General features: G+C 38.2%; 2 protein-coding genes across 2 annotated transcripts; both read right to left on the bottom strand.

Annotated features, from left to right (window-relative positions):
• Window positions 1-313: 313 nt before the first annotated feature.
• On the bottom strand, window positions 314-1,534 carry LOC112748976 (uncharacterized). Its single transcript, XM_025797239.1, has 2 exons — window positions 1,244-1,534; window positions 314-823 (listed from the first exon to the last, which is right to left on the bottom strand). The coding sequence occupies exons 1-2, from the start codon at window positions 1,532-1,534 to the stop codon at window positions 314-316; spliced, it is 801 nt and encodes a 266-aa protein (XP_025653024.1).
• A 2,874-nt stretch (window positions 1,535-4,408) lies between these two features.
• Window positions 4,409-4,846, bottom strand: LOC112748975 (uncharacterized). The gene has a single exon (XM_025797238.1). The coding sequence runs from the start codon at window positions 4,844-4,846 to the stop codon at window positions 4,409-4,411; it is 438 nt and encodes a 145-aa protein (XP_025653023.1).
• Window positions 4,847-16,417: the final 11,571 nt, after the last annotated feature.

The raw sequence follows: 16,417 nt of genomic DNA, 5'->3' as shown, positions 1-16,417 counted from the left end.
TGTTTTGCTTGTACTTGTTTACCTTTTTCGTTGGCAATTATCGGAGCCGAATTATGGCTTTTAACAGTTTGATAGCCGTTTATTGCGTCCTTCGTTATCTTAGTGGTTCCCGGGGTACCGTCTTGTTTCGTCGCTGATTACTATGGTAAAGTAATTTGGTCGGGTAATTTTTTGAACGCGAAAAGTAGGGATGACGAGTTTCAAATAAAATTAATTGGGCATAAAATAGCAATGTCAAGTAATACGAGCGTAAGGTAATGGCAAATAAATAACAAAGGGCAAACAATCCCACATATAGCAGTACAGGTCTTACTCAATCGATTGAACCAGTAGAACGCTTGCTCACGTTCCAAGTCCTCGGCACTTCTTTGCCATCAAGCCGTTCCAGTTTGTAGGCGCCGTTGCCGAGCACCTCCTTCACCCTGTATGGGCCTTCCCAATTCGCCGCCAGCTTTCCTTCCCCAGGTGTCGGTAGTCCAACATCGTTACGTTGCAAGACCAGGTCGCTCTGCTCAAACTCTCTCCTGAGTACTTTGGCGTTGTAACGAAGGGCTATCCTCTGCTTCAACGCCGTCTCCGATAAGTGGGCTATCTCCCTAGCCTCGTCTATCAAGTCCTTTTCTACGGCTTCTTCGACTCCTCCCAAGAGTAGCCGTGGGCTCGATTCACCGATCTCCACGGGTATTATGGCATCTACCCCATATGTGAGTCGAAAGGGGGTCTCCTCGGTAGACGATTGCTGAGTTGTGCGATAGGAACAGATGACCGAGGCCAACTCGTCTGTCCATGCTCCCTTTTTCTGGTCAAGTCGCTTTTTGAGGCCCTGCAAGATGACCTTATTCGCAGCTTCGACTTAGCCATTGGTTTGGGGATGTTCAAATGACGAGAATTTCTGCCTTATGCCCAAGCCGGCAAGAAACTCTCCGAATTTCTTATCGGCGAACTGCGTCCCATTATCTGAGATGACGACTTCTGGGACTCCAGACCTGGCTATTACTTGCCTCCACATAAACTTCCGACAATTTGCCGAGGATATGCTAGCCAATGACTCGGCCTCTATCCACTTGGTATAATAATCAATAGTCACTATTAGGTTCTTGACCTGCCTTGGCCTGACCGGGAAGGGTCCTAACAGATCGATTTCCCATTGCGAGAAAGGTCGGGACGCCGTTAGTAGGCTCAGTTCGGCCGCTGGCGCTTTGTGAAAATTGGCATTCTCCTAGCATCTTCTGCACCTTTTCACGAATTCCTTAGAATCCGACATCATAGAGGGCCAGTAATAATCGGCTCTAACGAGCTTTCTGGCTAAGGCCTTTCCCTCGATGTGGTGACCACAACATCCTTCGTGGACTTCTCTAAGCACGTAGTCCATTTGGTCGGGACGCAGGCACTTTAACAGGGGTTGGCTAAGCCCTTTCTTAAACAACTGACCTTGTATGATCGCATACTTGGCCGCCTCTCGCTTTATCGTGTTTGCCAACTTCTCGTCACTGGGGAGTTTGCTGCTTTCCAAGAAATTGGTGATTGGGTCCATCCAGGAAGGATCTGCCTGGGTTAAATGTATGGTCACTGTTGGTTCTTTTACCGAACCCTAAATGAGAGATCGGTTTCCCGTCCCTGGCTTTGTGCTCGCTAGTTTTGACAGGAAGTCTGCCCGTGTGTTCCTCTCTCTCAGGACGTGCTGCACCGTGACTTCCTCAAATTGCTTGCTCAACTGTTTGACTTTTTCCAGATATTTATGCAATAGCGAATCTCTGGCTTGGTATGTCCCATTGATCTGTGAGGTCACGACCTGTGAGTCGCTACATATTTTTAATCTGGTGGCTCCAACCTCTCTTGCTAGAACTAGGCCGCCCAGCAGGGCCTCGTACTCCACTTGATTGTTTGATACCGGAAATTCAAACTTGACTGACTACTCATATACAACTCTGGTTGGATTTTTCAGGATGATTCCTGCTCCTCCGAATGTTTGGTTGGATGCTCCGTCCACATGGAGCTTCTACCGTGTGCTCGGTGTTCCGGTAGGGTCTCTTGTGACTTCTACTAGGAAGTCAACCATGGCTTGAACCTTGATCGCGTGCCTGGGATCATATTGCAAGTCGTACTGGGACAGTTCAACAGCCCAAGTCATCAACCTGCCCGCCAGATCGGGTTTCTGGAGTACCTGGCGGATTGCCTGATCCGTCTTGACAATTACCTGGTGTCCTTGGAAGTATTGCCGCAGCCTGCGGGACGAGGTCAGGAGTGCGTATGCTAACTTCTTCACACGCCGGGGTCCACTCGACCACTATCCCCTTTTTCATCAAGTTGAAGAATGGCAGAGCTTTAGCCGCCGAGGCACCGAGGAAGCGAGATAGCGCGGTAAGTCTTCCCGCCAACCTTTGGATATCTTTCACACATCCCGGGCTCTTCATTTGTTTGATTTCTTTGCACTTTTCCGAGTTGGCCTCCACTCCTCTTTGGGTTATCATAAACCCCAAGAATTTTCCAGCTTCCATGGTGAAAGTGCATTTGAGCGGATTAAGCCTCATGCCGTGTCACCGAAGGGAGGCGAACACGTTCTCCAGGTCACCGATGAGGTCCTCAGCTTTGGTGGTCTTGACCAGGATATCGTCTACGTACACTTCCACTGTCTTGCCGATAAGATCTTTGAATATCTTGTTCATCAACCTTTGGTACGTAGCCCCTGCGTTCTTCAGTCCAAATGGCATCACCTTGTAGCAGTACGTTCCTCCTCGCATTATAAACGCCGTTTTCTCTTCGTCTGGCCGGTGCATCGGTATCTGATTGTACCCAGAATAGGCGTCCATGAAACTCAGATACCGGTACCCCACCACCGCGTCAACAAGAGCATCAATGTTGGGGAGGGGGGAGGAATCTTTGGGGCATGCTTTGTTAAGATCAGAATAATCCACGCACATTCTCCATTTCCCGCTGGACTTTTTAACTAAGACTACATTTGACAGCCAAGTCGAGTAGTCGAGTTCCCGAATGAAGCCCACTTCTAGCAGACTGGCCGTTTGCCTGGCCACCTCTTCCGCCCTTTCTTGGGACATTTTCCTTCTTCTTTGAGCCACCGGTTTGGCCTCTGCCCTCACGGCCAGATGGTGTGACATGAACTAGGGGTCTATCCCCGGCATGTCGGCCAGCGTCCAAGCGAATAGGTCGCCATTAGCTCTGATCATTTCCACCGAATGTTCTTTCAAGTCATGGGACAGGTTTCTGTTCACGAAGGTGAACTTTTCCTCTGAATTGCCGACCCTGAACTTATCGAGGTCCCCCTCGGGTTCTGGCCTGGGTTTGTCGTCCACCCTGACGTCCAGGTCGGCGAGGAAGACTCAGGATGCCTCTTTGGATTTCTTCCTCAGGGAGAGGCTGGCGTTGTCGCACGCGACTGCCGTTTCCAAATCTCCCCTGATGAATCCAACTGACCCATCATCTGTAACAAACTTCATCATCAATAGCTTTGTGCAAATCACTGCTCCGAACTCGTTGATAGTCTTTCTTCCCAAAATGAGGTTGTAGGCCGTGGAGTCCCTCAAGACCACGAACTCCGCCATCACCGACCTCTTCCCTCTTCCTCCTCCTATGGACACTGGTAGAGAGACTATTCCATCTGATTTAATAAAGTTATCCCCCAAGCCGACTACGCTGTGTCGGTGAGACTTTAGGTCGGCGTTTCGCAGGCCCAAAGCATCAAACACATTGCGAAACATGATGTTCGAGTCGGCTCCAGTATCAACCAGGATTCGCTTTACTAAGCCAGTTCCAACTCTAGCTGTGATCACCATCGGAGGGTTCTCTGATAAGTCATCAAACCATTGGTCTTCGGGTCTAAATGATATTGACGGTATCCTCCTGGAGGGAGGGGCAAAACCGGATGATGACACGGCCAAGACTTTAGCGTCCTTCCTGTTTGCCGATTTCGACCTAGGAGCCACGTCTCTTCCGACCACGACGTTCACGATGGTGAGGCTGCGCTCATTGTCCTCTGGTTCTTGTCTCTGTTCACGGTGCGGCTTCTGTCATTGCCGGACCGATCGCGATCCCGTCTCCGGGGTTTACTTATAAGGTGAGAAAACTCGGCCAGCTTTCCTTCCCGGATCGCCTGCTCTAAGGCATCTTTTAGGTCGAAACAATCTTGAGTCTTGTGGTCGTACCCCTTGTGGTAATCGCAATAGAGGCTTTTATTTTCCCCCGTTCTGTCTTTCAGTTGTCGGGGCTTTGACAGGATGCCTTTGTCGGCGATATGTTGATAAACTTCGACAATTGGGGCTGTTTGGGGGGTATAGTTGGTAAACTTTCCTACCCGGGGGAACTGCTTGAAAGTTTTAGCCGGGGCCCCGTCCTTGGAGTGTTCCCTGGGCCTTTCCTCGCTACCGGCCTGACGGGTATGGTTGTAGGCGGGCTACCGTTTGTTGGCTGCCACAACCTGGCTAACCTCTTCATCATTGATATATTCCCTGGCCATGTTCTGGATTTCTTGCATCGTCCACACGGGCTTGGTGGTGAGATGTTTTCTGAAATCCTCGTTCAACAACCCGTTCGTCAAGCACAAGCTGGCCACCGAGTCGGTTAGGCCATCGATCTCCAAGCACTCGTCATTGAACCTATCAAGGTACTTCCTGGTCAGCTCGCTGTTTCTCTGTGTCACCCCGAGCAGGTTGATCGGGTGCTTCGTTTTAGCGATGCGTGTGGTGAACTGAGCTAGAAAGGCGCAACTGATGTCAGCAAAGGTGGTTATAGAACCCTGGGGGAGAGCATTGAACCATCGAATTGTCGGTCCAGCTAAGGTCACGGGGAAGGTGCGACATCTTACTTCATCATCCACCCCTTCCAGGTTCATCCTGGCCTCAAAGGCCGTTAAGTGTTCTTAGGGGTCTTGGGTCCCATTGTACCTCATGTCTGTTGGCTTATCGAAGTACTTCGGTAGCTGGACCTCGAGGATCGAATGATGAAAAGGGGTTGCCCCCATGATCACGGGTGGTCGCCTTCTCCTTGGTCTTTCTCTGCTGTCTTCTCGGTTCTCCTTCGCAGTATTTCTTGTCGGGGGTCGGGTGTAAATCACGGAATCTCGCCGTCTCCTTGGCGCTTCCCTGCTTTTTCCTTGACTTTCTGCCTCCGATTGGGGGCTCAGGGTACGTCTGGAGTGACTCCTTTGGGGACTTCTCCCTCTTCTTTGAGGAGACCAGGAGCACTCTTGCCTTGGAGTTGGTCGGTGGTGCTCTCTGTTGGCCACCTCCCACTCTAGATTTTGCACTCTGTGGCGCAGCTCTTGTATTATTCTGGCGCTATCACTACCTGTTCCGCCGAATGGTCGCCTACCGTAGGAGCGCGAAGGGAGCTCAGGTTGTCGCAGGGGGGATCTGGTGCATTCGCGAGAGGAAGCCACTGAGGCTACCATATCGCTTCTCGGGACCATTTCCTCCCTGCGTGGTTCACCTCTACGGGACTTAACAGAAAGTCCATCCTTGCCAGGCTTGTCCCCACAGACGGCACCAATGTTCGGTAACTCGGGGTTCCGAAAGGGTGGGGCTGATCCCTGGATGTTGATGGGGGTAGGCCTGAATCTGGGTCTGGTGTGAGTGATGCGCGAGCGAACGACCTCCCGAGCTCTTCGTGAAATATGGGGGGAGCCACCTGCAATGACACTTCGACGCCCAAGTCAGGAAGTATGCAAGTAGCAGTGAGTAAAGGTGTAGTGACGTAACTCGGGGGGAGGGATAGGACCCTCCTCATATATACCTTGTCAGAGGTGGGCCCCTCAAGGACAGACCCACCTTCCTCGAAATTTTCCCTCTCTAGCTGTCGCTAGGGGTGTTCGCGGTGCGGTTTGGTTCGGTTATTTGAGAAAAAGTCATCCGATCCGATCTTTTATCAAAACTGCGGTTCGGTTTGGTTTGGTTTATTTTTCAAGATCTCCGAACCAAACCAAACCAATTAAAATCGGTTTGGTTTGGTTTGGTTCGGTTTGGTTCGGTTTATTTAATTAATTCAAATAAATACCATTATACCATTTCACAGTCACTCACAAATAACAATAGTCAACCTAACTCAGAGATCACTAACAAATGAGCAGAAACACAACAAACTAAAATAATTAACAATTTTACAAAAAAAGCAGAAGCACAATGATCAATCTGACTCAAATTTCTAACAAATTAGCAGAAGCACAACGAATTAAAATCATTAACAAATGCGGCAAAAACAGCAGAAACAAATGGAACAATAATCAACCTGAACTGAATCAAGAAAATCAAGATACACAACCAAACTAATTCCAAAAAATTTGCAAAAATGGTGCATCAATTCCAAACTGAATCAAAATATAAAACCAAACTGAATCAGAAATACAACCAAACTAATTCCACAATTTTCATGTGGTGCACTAATTCCACAAATTCTTCCTCTTTCACCTTTCCCTTTCCTGCATTAACATTGAATAAACAAAAATTCAGAACCAACCCTAAACTAGAATTACCCTAAATCAAAATAGAACAAAAAATTCAGAATAAAAAAAAATCTGAATCCATAAGACTAAACCAGAATTAAAAAAAATAAGTAGAATCAAAACAAAAAAAATAACCTGAGATGGAAGGACAACACTGCTTCAATGACGGAGAAGAAGAGACTGGACAGTGACACGGCTTCAACGACGGAGAGATGGGCGACGAACGGCAGCAGCTTCGACTGCGTCTGGTGCGTGCTGCTGCGGTTCGTTGAGGACGACGATGGCTGTTGGTTCGTGGAGGAGACGGCTGTTGGAGCGGTGGTGTGTGGAGCCGTCGAGGATGAGGGACAGAGAGGAACGCTACGAGCCTACGAGGAAGGGAGAAGGATAGGAAAGGACCGCACTACCGCGATGGTGCTGTCCGGCGACGTCGATGGCGGAGAAGAAGGAGGAGGTCCGGCGCTGAGACACAACGCTAGAGAGACTGAGAGAGAGCTTGAGGAGTTAGGGTTCCTGGTAGGTGAGGGATGGCTGCGGCTAGATTAGGAGGAATTGTGGAGGAAGGCCACTTTTATATTAGGGTTTTTAATAATACCGGTTCGGTTCGAGTTCGGTTAGGGTTTTCTCTAACAAAACCGAAAACCGAACCGAACCGCAAAAAAACTGCAAAAATTATTTTTTTCGATTTTTTCGGTTTTCGGTTTGTTCGGTTATCGATTTTTTTGTTCGGTTGGTCGGTTTTGTTCGGATTGGATCAGTTTTGAACACCCCTAGCTGTTGCCAGGTGAGCTAGCAAAAAGGAGGAAAAATACCCTGGCCAGGATCCGGGCGTGTGGCGCCCCGTAGACGGGCCGCCCGGGTCCGATGAACTCGTATGCTGGGCCGGGTTGGCCACGAGGCCAGCTGGGCTGGGCGTAACAATATACAATTAAAATAAATGAGGGGGGTAAAAAACATTCTAAAACCTAGTCTTCCCAAACCATCAATATCCCTTCCATTAACACGTAGTAAGTGACACATTGCAAATCTATTCATTTGTTGGATGACTGGATGGTGAACAGAATAAACAAAATCCGGAAGTCCAACCAATAACATCACAACTTTTTTTGCCCATTGTAAACTTTATACTTTATATTAAAGATAGTAGTCACATTGTAAATAGAGAATGCCTTCTTAAATAAGTATGATATATAGCTTTTGGTATTAATTAGCTATGCTCTATTATTATTAATAATTATTTAACATATATGTTTTCTGTTATATGCTGCTTAATAGGCTTTATGGTCTTCATAAATATGAAATTGATTAGGAATATCAAGTTCTAAACTGAGCTTAACTACATGTTAAGCAATCATGCTTTCCATCCTAATCAGTGTGGTTTCATGTGAGAACTATACTAATATACTGTATATACTACTTAGAGCTCTCCAATGCCAAAATCAAATCAAATAAAGATGCTTCTCAACAATGATCAATTTGAATACAAAAAGTTATATTGACCAATAATATGCATTTGATTAATGTTATGCGTCCAAGGCATCAAATAAATAAAGGTTATTTCATTTCCAAATCTAAGAATGCAAAGCAATTTACTACTTGTACATTGTTCTCCATTATAGAAAGTAAGAGAATAATTTCTTGTTTCAGTTAGCTTAATTACTTAAGGAAATTAAAAGAGGAGAAAAAGAAAAAGATTCTATACAGATTACAGAGAGTCAAAGAAATCAAATGAAGACAAAATCAAATCATTAGTGCTGTTGGGTAAACAAGAACTATTGTGATATGGACTTGATTACTTCATTATGGACAGTATTTTATTTTATTTTATTTTTTATTTATAAATTTCGTAGCTATACTTACGAAATTGGTGCAGCCTGTATCATTAGCTATACTTTCGATGGATTAATAACTAATCATTTAATTTTTATTACAGATTTGAGTTCTGTTTATAAAAGTACATGTTAATCATTGATTAATAGATTATTACATGTATAAAATAGGATTTAAATTCTAATATTTGTTTATTAAGACAAACAAGTGAATTAACCACTTGAACATTTCAAACTAACAGGAGAAAATGATTAATTAGGACATAAAAGATATATATAAAACCATGTCAATTAATTAAGAATGTGGAACTTTAATTTAATTATGTGGCCCCGTTGGGTTTATGGCACTAATTATAAGAATAATGTTAGTAACTGAAGTTAATTAGAGAAACTATAAACGCACAACACCATATATAGGCATATAGACATGAAAGGAATCTTGGGTTTATTTTTTAAATTTAATGTCTTCTTTTGCGCAGTTGTGATCTTAAAGAAAATTAAGAAGCAGACACAATCTTTAATCCGGTGATGCATAAGTTTGATAGCTAGGGAAGTAGACAATCCACCAATTCCATGATAGGGAATCTTAAAAATGATATACCAACAGACAACTTCATTTTTAATGGATATTTACCTAAAACTTATCTTGAATTTAATGGGATGTCTCATCCATAACCACTATCAATTGAACATTAATTCTCTAAATACAATTATACATTCTTGTTCCCTGCTCTTATTATTTATTTAATTTTTTTTTTTTGGTTTAAACAGAAATCAATTGGTAAAATAATCCTAGTAAGTATAAATATTTAAAAAAAAAATCAAAGAGTGAGACGTTTTTCTTTTGTCAAAATTGTCTTTGGATAAGCTTTAAGATTCATCAAGAATATTTTCACTCTTTTCACTTAATCACTGTATTTTAATCTTAAGGAATTCTATTAGCTAGTAATTCTGATGATAAATAACTTTTAGCTTCATACTATTAATATCCTTTTTTTTATAATTATTTATTATTATTTTTGTTGAAAGTCCAAAATATGAACACACACTAAATGTGGAGAAAAAAAAAAAAAGAAACAGTAGAACACAATCACACACAATAAAATCATTATTCATTATTTTCAAGGCTATATATACCTACACCAACACGACGATGCACGAATGAAGTTATTATTTATTTATGAACTGTATTATTCAATTTGAAAACACTGCTACTCACATGAAAAGGATGTTTTTTCCGAAAACATAATAGTTATGATATGAATATTTATTCTGTTAAGTAATTTAATCATATATATTAAATTATTTAATAATTATTTAATTTTATAATGTATCATTCTTATATAAAAAGAGATATTATTTATTATATGAATAATAACTCTTAAAGAATCATATTTATGAGAATTTTTAAAACTTGGAAAAAGACAAAAAAAAAAAAAAAAGAAGCGAAAATGTTACCGCGTATAATAGGACTGAATAACTTATAATTATATGTTAATCTAATACAATTATTATGTTTTGTATTATAGAGACCGTGAAACCGTTTGCTTCGTCCTTTCCAGATGTATTATACTATTATTTCCTAATATATGAAAGCTGGCTTTCAAATATCATATACATTTTTGCACTAAAAATCAAATATCTCAAAACCTTTTTAGGGTCGCACTACCAGACAAATCAAGAGTTATAATATATATATATATATATATAATCTTATTTCGTTGTATATGTATTAGACGTTCTTTGGCTGGTTTGGCTATTCTTCGTCTAACTCTTTGAGTTAGCATCTATTTAGCTTGGTTCGGATATAAGTAATAATAGGAAGACAAAAAATACAGTCAAAACTTATCTTATTTAGTATTTATTAATTATCAACAAGTTATGGTTGTTTTTGACTAATTTTCTTTGGTTATCAAATATTTCCGTTCGGATATAAGTATAACAAGTGGCCCTTAAATTCCGGTTATGAATTTTGAATTTTATTAAGAAAGAGAGAAAAAAAATATAAAGTTGGTTAGACACAGAAAACAATAATCATGTAAAGGAAGTGTATTGAACTAAGAAAAAAAAAAATAAAAGAGCATGTTGAAAATAATTAATTTTCTTCACTTTTTAGAATTATTTAATTACAAATACAAGTTGAAATTGTAAACATTTTTTTTCTCTTATATAAGATTTAAATGAAAATAGAAAAGGATTAGTTGAAAAATTAATACAAGAAACAGGTACTATGAAAATACCACATACATCAAACATATTTCAAAAAGAAAAAGTTTAGGGGCAGCATATTTTGTGGTTTTTAGCCATTAATTAGTCATTAATGATGTTTTTAATGGTGTGAGATTGTATCTAATAATGTAAAATCATTCAATTTTCTTTTGATAATTAAGTGCTAACTAGAATTTAACAAAAGTACTGCCGCCCCTAGCACTCCTCTTTCAAAAATATATCTATAAAAATTTTAAATTTTAATTTTTAAAAAAATTAAAATACTTTTATAATTAATTTTTAAAAGAATAAAACAATTTTTGAAGATTAATTTTAAAAAAACTAAAATATTTTTCAGTTTATTCTTAAAGGACTAAGATATCCTTTTAAGCATTAATTTAAAAAATACTAAATTATCCTTATATGATTAATTGAGATTGATCGATTGTATTAGCAATTATGAATTTAAATTTAATATTAAAAATATTAAAATAACTTTTTCTTTAATTCTAAAAGAATTAAAATAATATTTTAAGATTAATCTTACAAACATTAAAATTAACCTTTTAAAATTAAGGTTATTTAATTATTTTAGAAATTATAAAATTCAACTTTTAACAATACTAAAATAGAGATAGAGTTTGTTTTAGGAGACTAAAACGTCATTTAGCATGAATTTAAATAATTTTAGTTTAATACTGTCACTGTAAAATAGTTTTACACGTGCATTCAATTATATAGCGACGACATGTCAAAATAAAAACTACGTTTTATATTAATAGTATGAATGGTCATTAAAAAAAAATATAATTGAACGATTATATAAAATATTTTATACTATCAGTGTATTAAAATTAAATTTTAATTTAAAAAGACAAAAATATCATAATTTTTGATTGAATTATAAATTGGAAATTTGAATTGAAGTTTTAAAACACTAAAATACCATACCGATTATTTTAGTCAAAAGAATTATAAATCAAAATATTTTTAAAATAACTAAAAAATTCTCTTATCAAATTAGAAGAGATTTTACAAACTAAAGAATAAAATATTAGAACTAAAATGATAAATATTTAATTAGAATATTTTTTGAACAACACACTTTTATGATTCTTTTAAATTCTTTTGTTTACTAAACAAATTTTTTAGAAATTCTTACATTTGATATTTGTAAGACTCTAAATTTTTAAAAATTAAATAATAAATTATTTACAATTTATTATATTTAATTAAGATTATATTTTCAAAAATTTTATATATAAATCGGGTAATTTCTCGATTATAATTTGAAGTTCTAGTAATTGAAAAAAATATGAGAATTTTATGTACTATATTTTGAATATTTAGATGTTGAACTTTGTTTATAAATAAAAAAAATTAATTTAATTATTTCTAATTTTAATTTAATTAGTAGTACTTTCTTTGAAGATAATTTTATTGGATTAAAATTAGTTTTTAATACTATTTTATACCCTAATTATATTAATAATTGTCTCCAAAATAAAACCCTAACTTTTTCCAATCCTTTTACCGCCACACCGCTTCTCCTTTCTTCCAAAACGCTAACACACAACAGCAGCATAAATCAAAAGAAAAAAAAAAAAGAGAGAAGAGGGTGCGAATCAGAGAAGAGAGGAGAAGGAGGAGATCGCACCGGCGGGAGTCGCTGCCACTCGCTGCGCCGTGCGTCGTCATCGCTAATGATGGAGGACCGAGGAGAGAGTGTCGCAGAGAAGGGGGGAGCACGCGCAAGTAAGGAGCGCCGCCATCGCCGTCACTTCTTGTGGCGCCAGCTTCGTTGTGCTGGTCCTTGACGCCGTCGGTAGGGGTGGCAAACGGGTTTAAACCCGCCGGACCGACCTGCGTAATCCGCCAAAAAAAGCGGGGCGGGCTGAAAAATTGGGACCGAATAGCAAAAGCTTGTCTAACCCGCACCGCTTAAACCGCGGGCTTTGGCGGGGCGGAACGGGCTTTCCCGCCGGGCTTAGTGTTTTTTTTGGTAAGGGGGTATTTTTGTAATTTTTTGCTAAAACTCAACTTCCCCCAACCCAACTTGCAAGAGAATGAAAATGAAAATTGAATGTTTTGGATTATGTTTATTTTGCTTTGGAGACAATGTTTATAAATATATTTTGGATTACGTTTATTTTGTTTTGGAGACCATATTTATAATTATGTTTTGGATGAAAATTTGGTTTATAATTGTTTATTAGATATTTATAATTACAAAGACTTTAATATTTGTGAATATAAAAATTATCATTTTTTTATGCTTTTAGAAATTATAAACTTATTAAAATAATTGTAAAATTATATATATTATTTAATAGTTAATAATAAAAAGAAAAAGAGGAGATTTGGTGGGTTTAGCCCGCTAGTCCACAGTTAGGTGGGGTGGCTTCTCCGTTTGTCACCCCTGGCCATCGTGGGAGAGAGGAGATGCGTGAGCTGAAGGGTGCTGGAGGACGGCCGCCGATGTTTGCATGTTGCCGTCGCCACTGCTGCGTCCTCCATCGGTGCTGTTGCACGCGAGAAGGAGGTGGTGCTCATCCTCGCCATATCTGCACTGCTGTTGAGCTGTGATGCACCGTAGAATCTTTTCAGAGCTGCGTCCCCTACCACCGCTATCATGGGCCGCGTGGTTGTTCCCTTGATGTAAGGTCCGTATTTCTAAAAAAATTAAATAATATATTTATTTATAATTTATTATATTTAATTAAAATTAAATTTTTACGAGATTTTATATATGTTGGAGATAAGTGTGTATGTCTAATAAAATACTATCATATTATTATTATTATTCCTTTTTATAAAAATAAACTTTTATAATTTATGACAGTGTCCTTAATTAAAATTAGAAACAAATAATTACAATAGGGATCGTAATAATGAGATTTACGTTTTTTGAGTACTTTTAATTTAAATTGTTCTTAATCGTAGAATCACTAAAGTTGGGACTTGTTATTCGGGTGGATATATATATAGATATAACAATTGAACTGACTTACTCTAAAAATTTCTAATGGTTATAGTTACCGTACATTTATCAATAGGATATTCTTATGATGAGCATAATATTAGAATTTTTCTTTGACTTGAGAGTATCATAATAATTGACAATGTATTTATTGTACTTTGATTCCGAACACCTAATATCTTACGGTGTTAGTTGAATGGATATTGGGTATGATTTAAATACTTGTAAAATTAATGATTAGTTAATATGGAATCCATCAACTATGGTAATGAGTTTGAGCTCTACGATTATAATGAATGAAATAAACAATGCCTTGGCCAAGGGATTTGAATGAATTAAGAAATGAGTTTCTTAAGGCATTCATAATTCATTATAATAATGGTAACAAGTTAGAGTTTGACAATCAAACCGTACTCTAAAAGTTAGCCAAGAGCTGAAAAGATGGAATGAGTTATATATTTTTTCATCTTAGGTTCTTAGTAAAAATATTATTACTTCATACTATCGGGTCGTCAAGGAGTGTTGCTAGATACCAACCTTAATTAGTAAAGTTAGTACGACTAATTTACTACCCGCTTAGTATTGAACCTATGGGTCACACACTAACGAGTGTTCTAATCCTTGGTAAATAATTATTTAATTATTATTTTGATTTGATCAAATAAATAATTATATTAATTCAAATAGAATATTATTATATTCTTTGCTAGCACCATGAATATAATAATATGATAATTGAGAATATGAAATAATTAATTATTTATTTTATGATGAGTTTTAAATATGGATAAGATCCTAACTGATTCTGTTTCAATCTAAGTTGTAATTTAATTCATAAATCAGTCATCAATCTCATATTATATATATATAGGTAAAAGAAAATATGACAACCTTTTTCTTCTACCTCCACATACACATATGTTTTCATTCTTAGTGAAGAATTGGTAGTGCAAGGAGTTGTTGAAAGTTTTTTAGTTAATTCTATTGGTCAAAGAGTTGACAACAATGATCAATTTCGGTGTGCATACACATAATACCTTCGTACTATCGAAGGAGAAAGTTTTATTCACTGAGGTACTTAGGTATTGGCATCTAACCCATCTTATTGAAATAAAATTTTAGGCATAAAATAGATTAATAGGATTATTTTATTACTTCCATTGTGTTGTGAACACATGTAATTCAACAATATATAAATTAAGTAATTCCTTATTTATGATTTAAAGTTTTAGTAATTGAATAATAATAAAGATTTTATATACCTTAAGTTGAATAATTATATTTTTAATTTTATTTTATGATTATAAAGGAAATTGGTTTCTTATTATTTTTAATAATTGAATTAGAGTATTTATTTGAAAATAAATTTTAAGTTGATAATTAAATAGTAATTTTATAAATATTATTATTAGATTAGATTTGGTTTTTAATTAATACTCTACCTAAACCCTAATTCCCAAATCAAAACTCTAAATTTCCAAAATACAACCTTGACCCTAATTTCCCTAAACCTAGCCGCCTCTCAACCCCCAAAACCCTCACACAACGAAGAAACAAAGAAAAAGAAAGAAGAAAAGGGAGAGCAGAGAGAAAGAGAGATATGAGGGAGAAGAGGAGAAGAGGGAGGCTGCGCCGGCGCCACGGGTCCTGCCACCACCGTCTCGTCGACGTCGTTCGTGCGAGTTGCAACCGCGACCGTGCGCCATCACTGAGTGCAGCGCCGCCGTTCAGCCTCGTTTCACCGCGTCTCCATGGTTGCCGTTGTTGAAGCCACGCGAGAAGGGAGCTGCTACTGTGGTGAAGAACGTTGCACCATCGCCGCCGAGCTTGCTCCCTGGTCGCCTTCGAGCTTGCTCCCTGGTTGTCGCTGAGCTTGCTATCGCGGAGGAAAGAGATGCGCACGAGGAGAAGGTCACGGAGGAAGATGAACCGTTGCTCCGAGATGCTGCCGCCACCGCTGTTTTGCCTCTGCCCACTGAACGGCGCTGGAAAATCGCTGCTGCAGCTGCTAGAGCACGCCCCCTGCAGATGCTTCCTCTATGTTTCTCCTTTGTTATAGTAAGTATATCTTTTCTGAAACCTTCACTGCTAGTGTATATGTGCTCTGTTATGAGTTTGATAAGGATTCTGAGATGTTGGTAACATAGGATCGCGTTTCGGTCAGTGCATATTTTGATTAAAGCCGCTGTTGTTGCTGTGAAAGTAGGACAGAACTGTGGTTACGGCTATCGCTGCTATGGACCAGTAGAAGAAGAGTTTTTGACACGTTTGGTTTTGTGAGTTTCGACGAGTTGAGGTTGGGCGTTTTCTTAAATTCATTTTCTTTCAAGAGTTGTTATAAATCGATAATAGTATGAAAAATATATTTTTATAACTACGTGAGTCTTATGAATTGAATTGAACTTTTTGGATGGATGTGATTATTTCTTTGATTGATTTATTGAATTATTGAGGAAGCTAGTTATTCTGATTTGCTATTTTGGTTTGTTAAGTTTTTTCATTGTTGAATTGATTTTTCTTGAATTACTGGGAAAGGTTTAATGTTGGAATTTAGTTTTATTTTGGAAATGTTTGATTTTAGAAAAGATTCAAAACTGGAATTTGGTTTGATTTTGGAAAGGATTTGGTATTTGAAGCTAATTGGGAACGGGTTGGAAAATGTAGTTTTGATGGGACCCGTAAGGGTGGCATAGTCTGAATTTTAGAGGAGATGTTGTCCAAATTTTTTTTAAAAATTGGAGACTTCATTTAAAATGGTTATTTAGAAAGATTTAGAATTTTAAAGATTTTATAATTTGATTTTTTGCAGTTATTAAGAAAAGGGTTACGTTTTGAAGTTTGATTTATTTAGAAATGAATGAATTTATGTTTTGAATCTAAATTATTGAAGAAAGTAATAAGAGGTATTATGAGAATGAGTGTGAGAATGAAGATTGATATTTGAGTATG

The sequence above is a fragment of the Arachis hypogaea genome, chromosome 15, assembly GCF_003086295.3.
Source record: "Arachis hypogaea cultivar Tifrunner chromosome 15, arahy.Tifrunner.gnm2.J5K5, whole genome shotgun sequence".
NCBI classification, from domain to species: Eukaryota; Viridiplantae; Streptophyta; class Magnoliopsida; order Fabales; family Fabaceae; genus Arachis; species Arachis hypogaea.
This window is presented reverse-complemented; position numbering and strand designations above follow the sequence as displayed.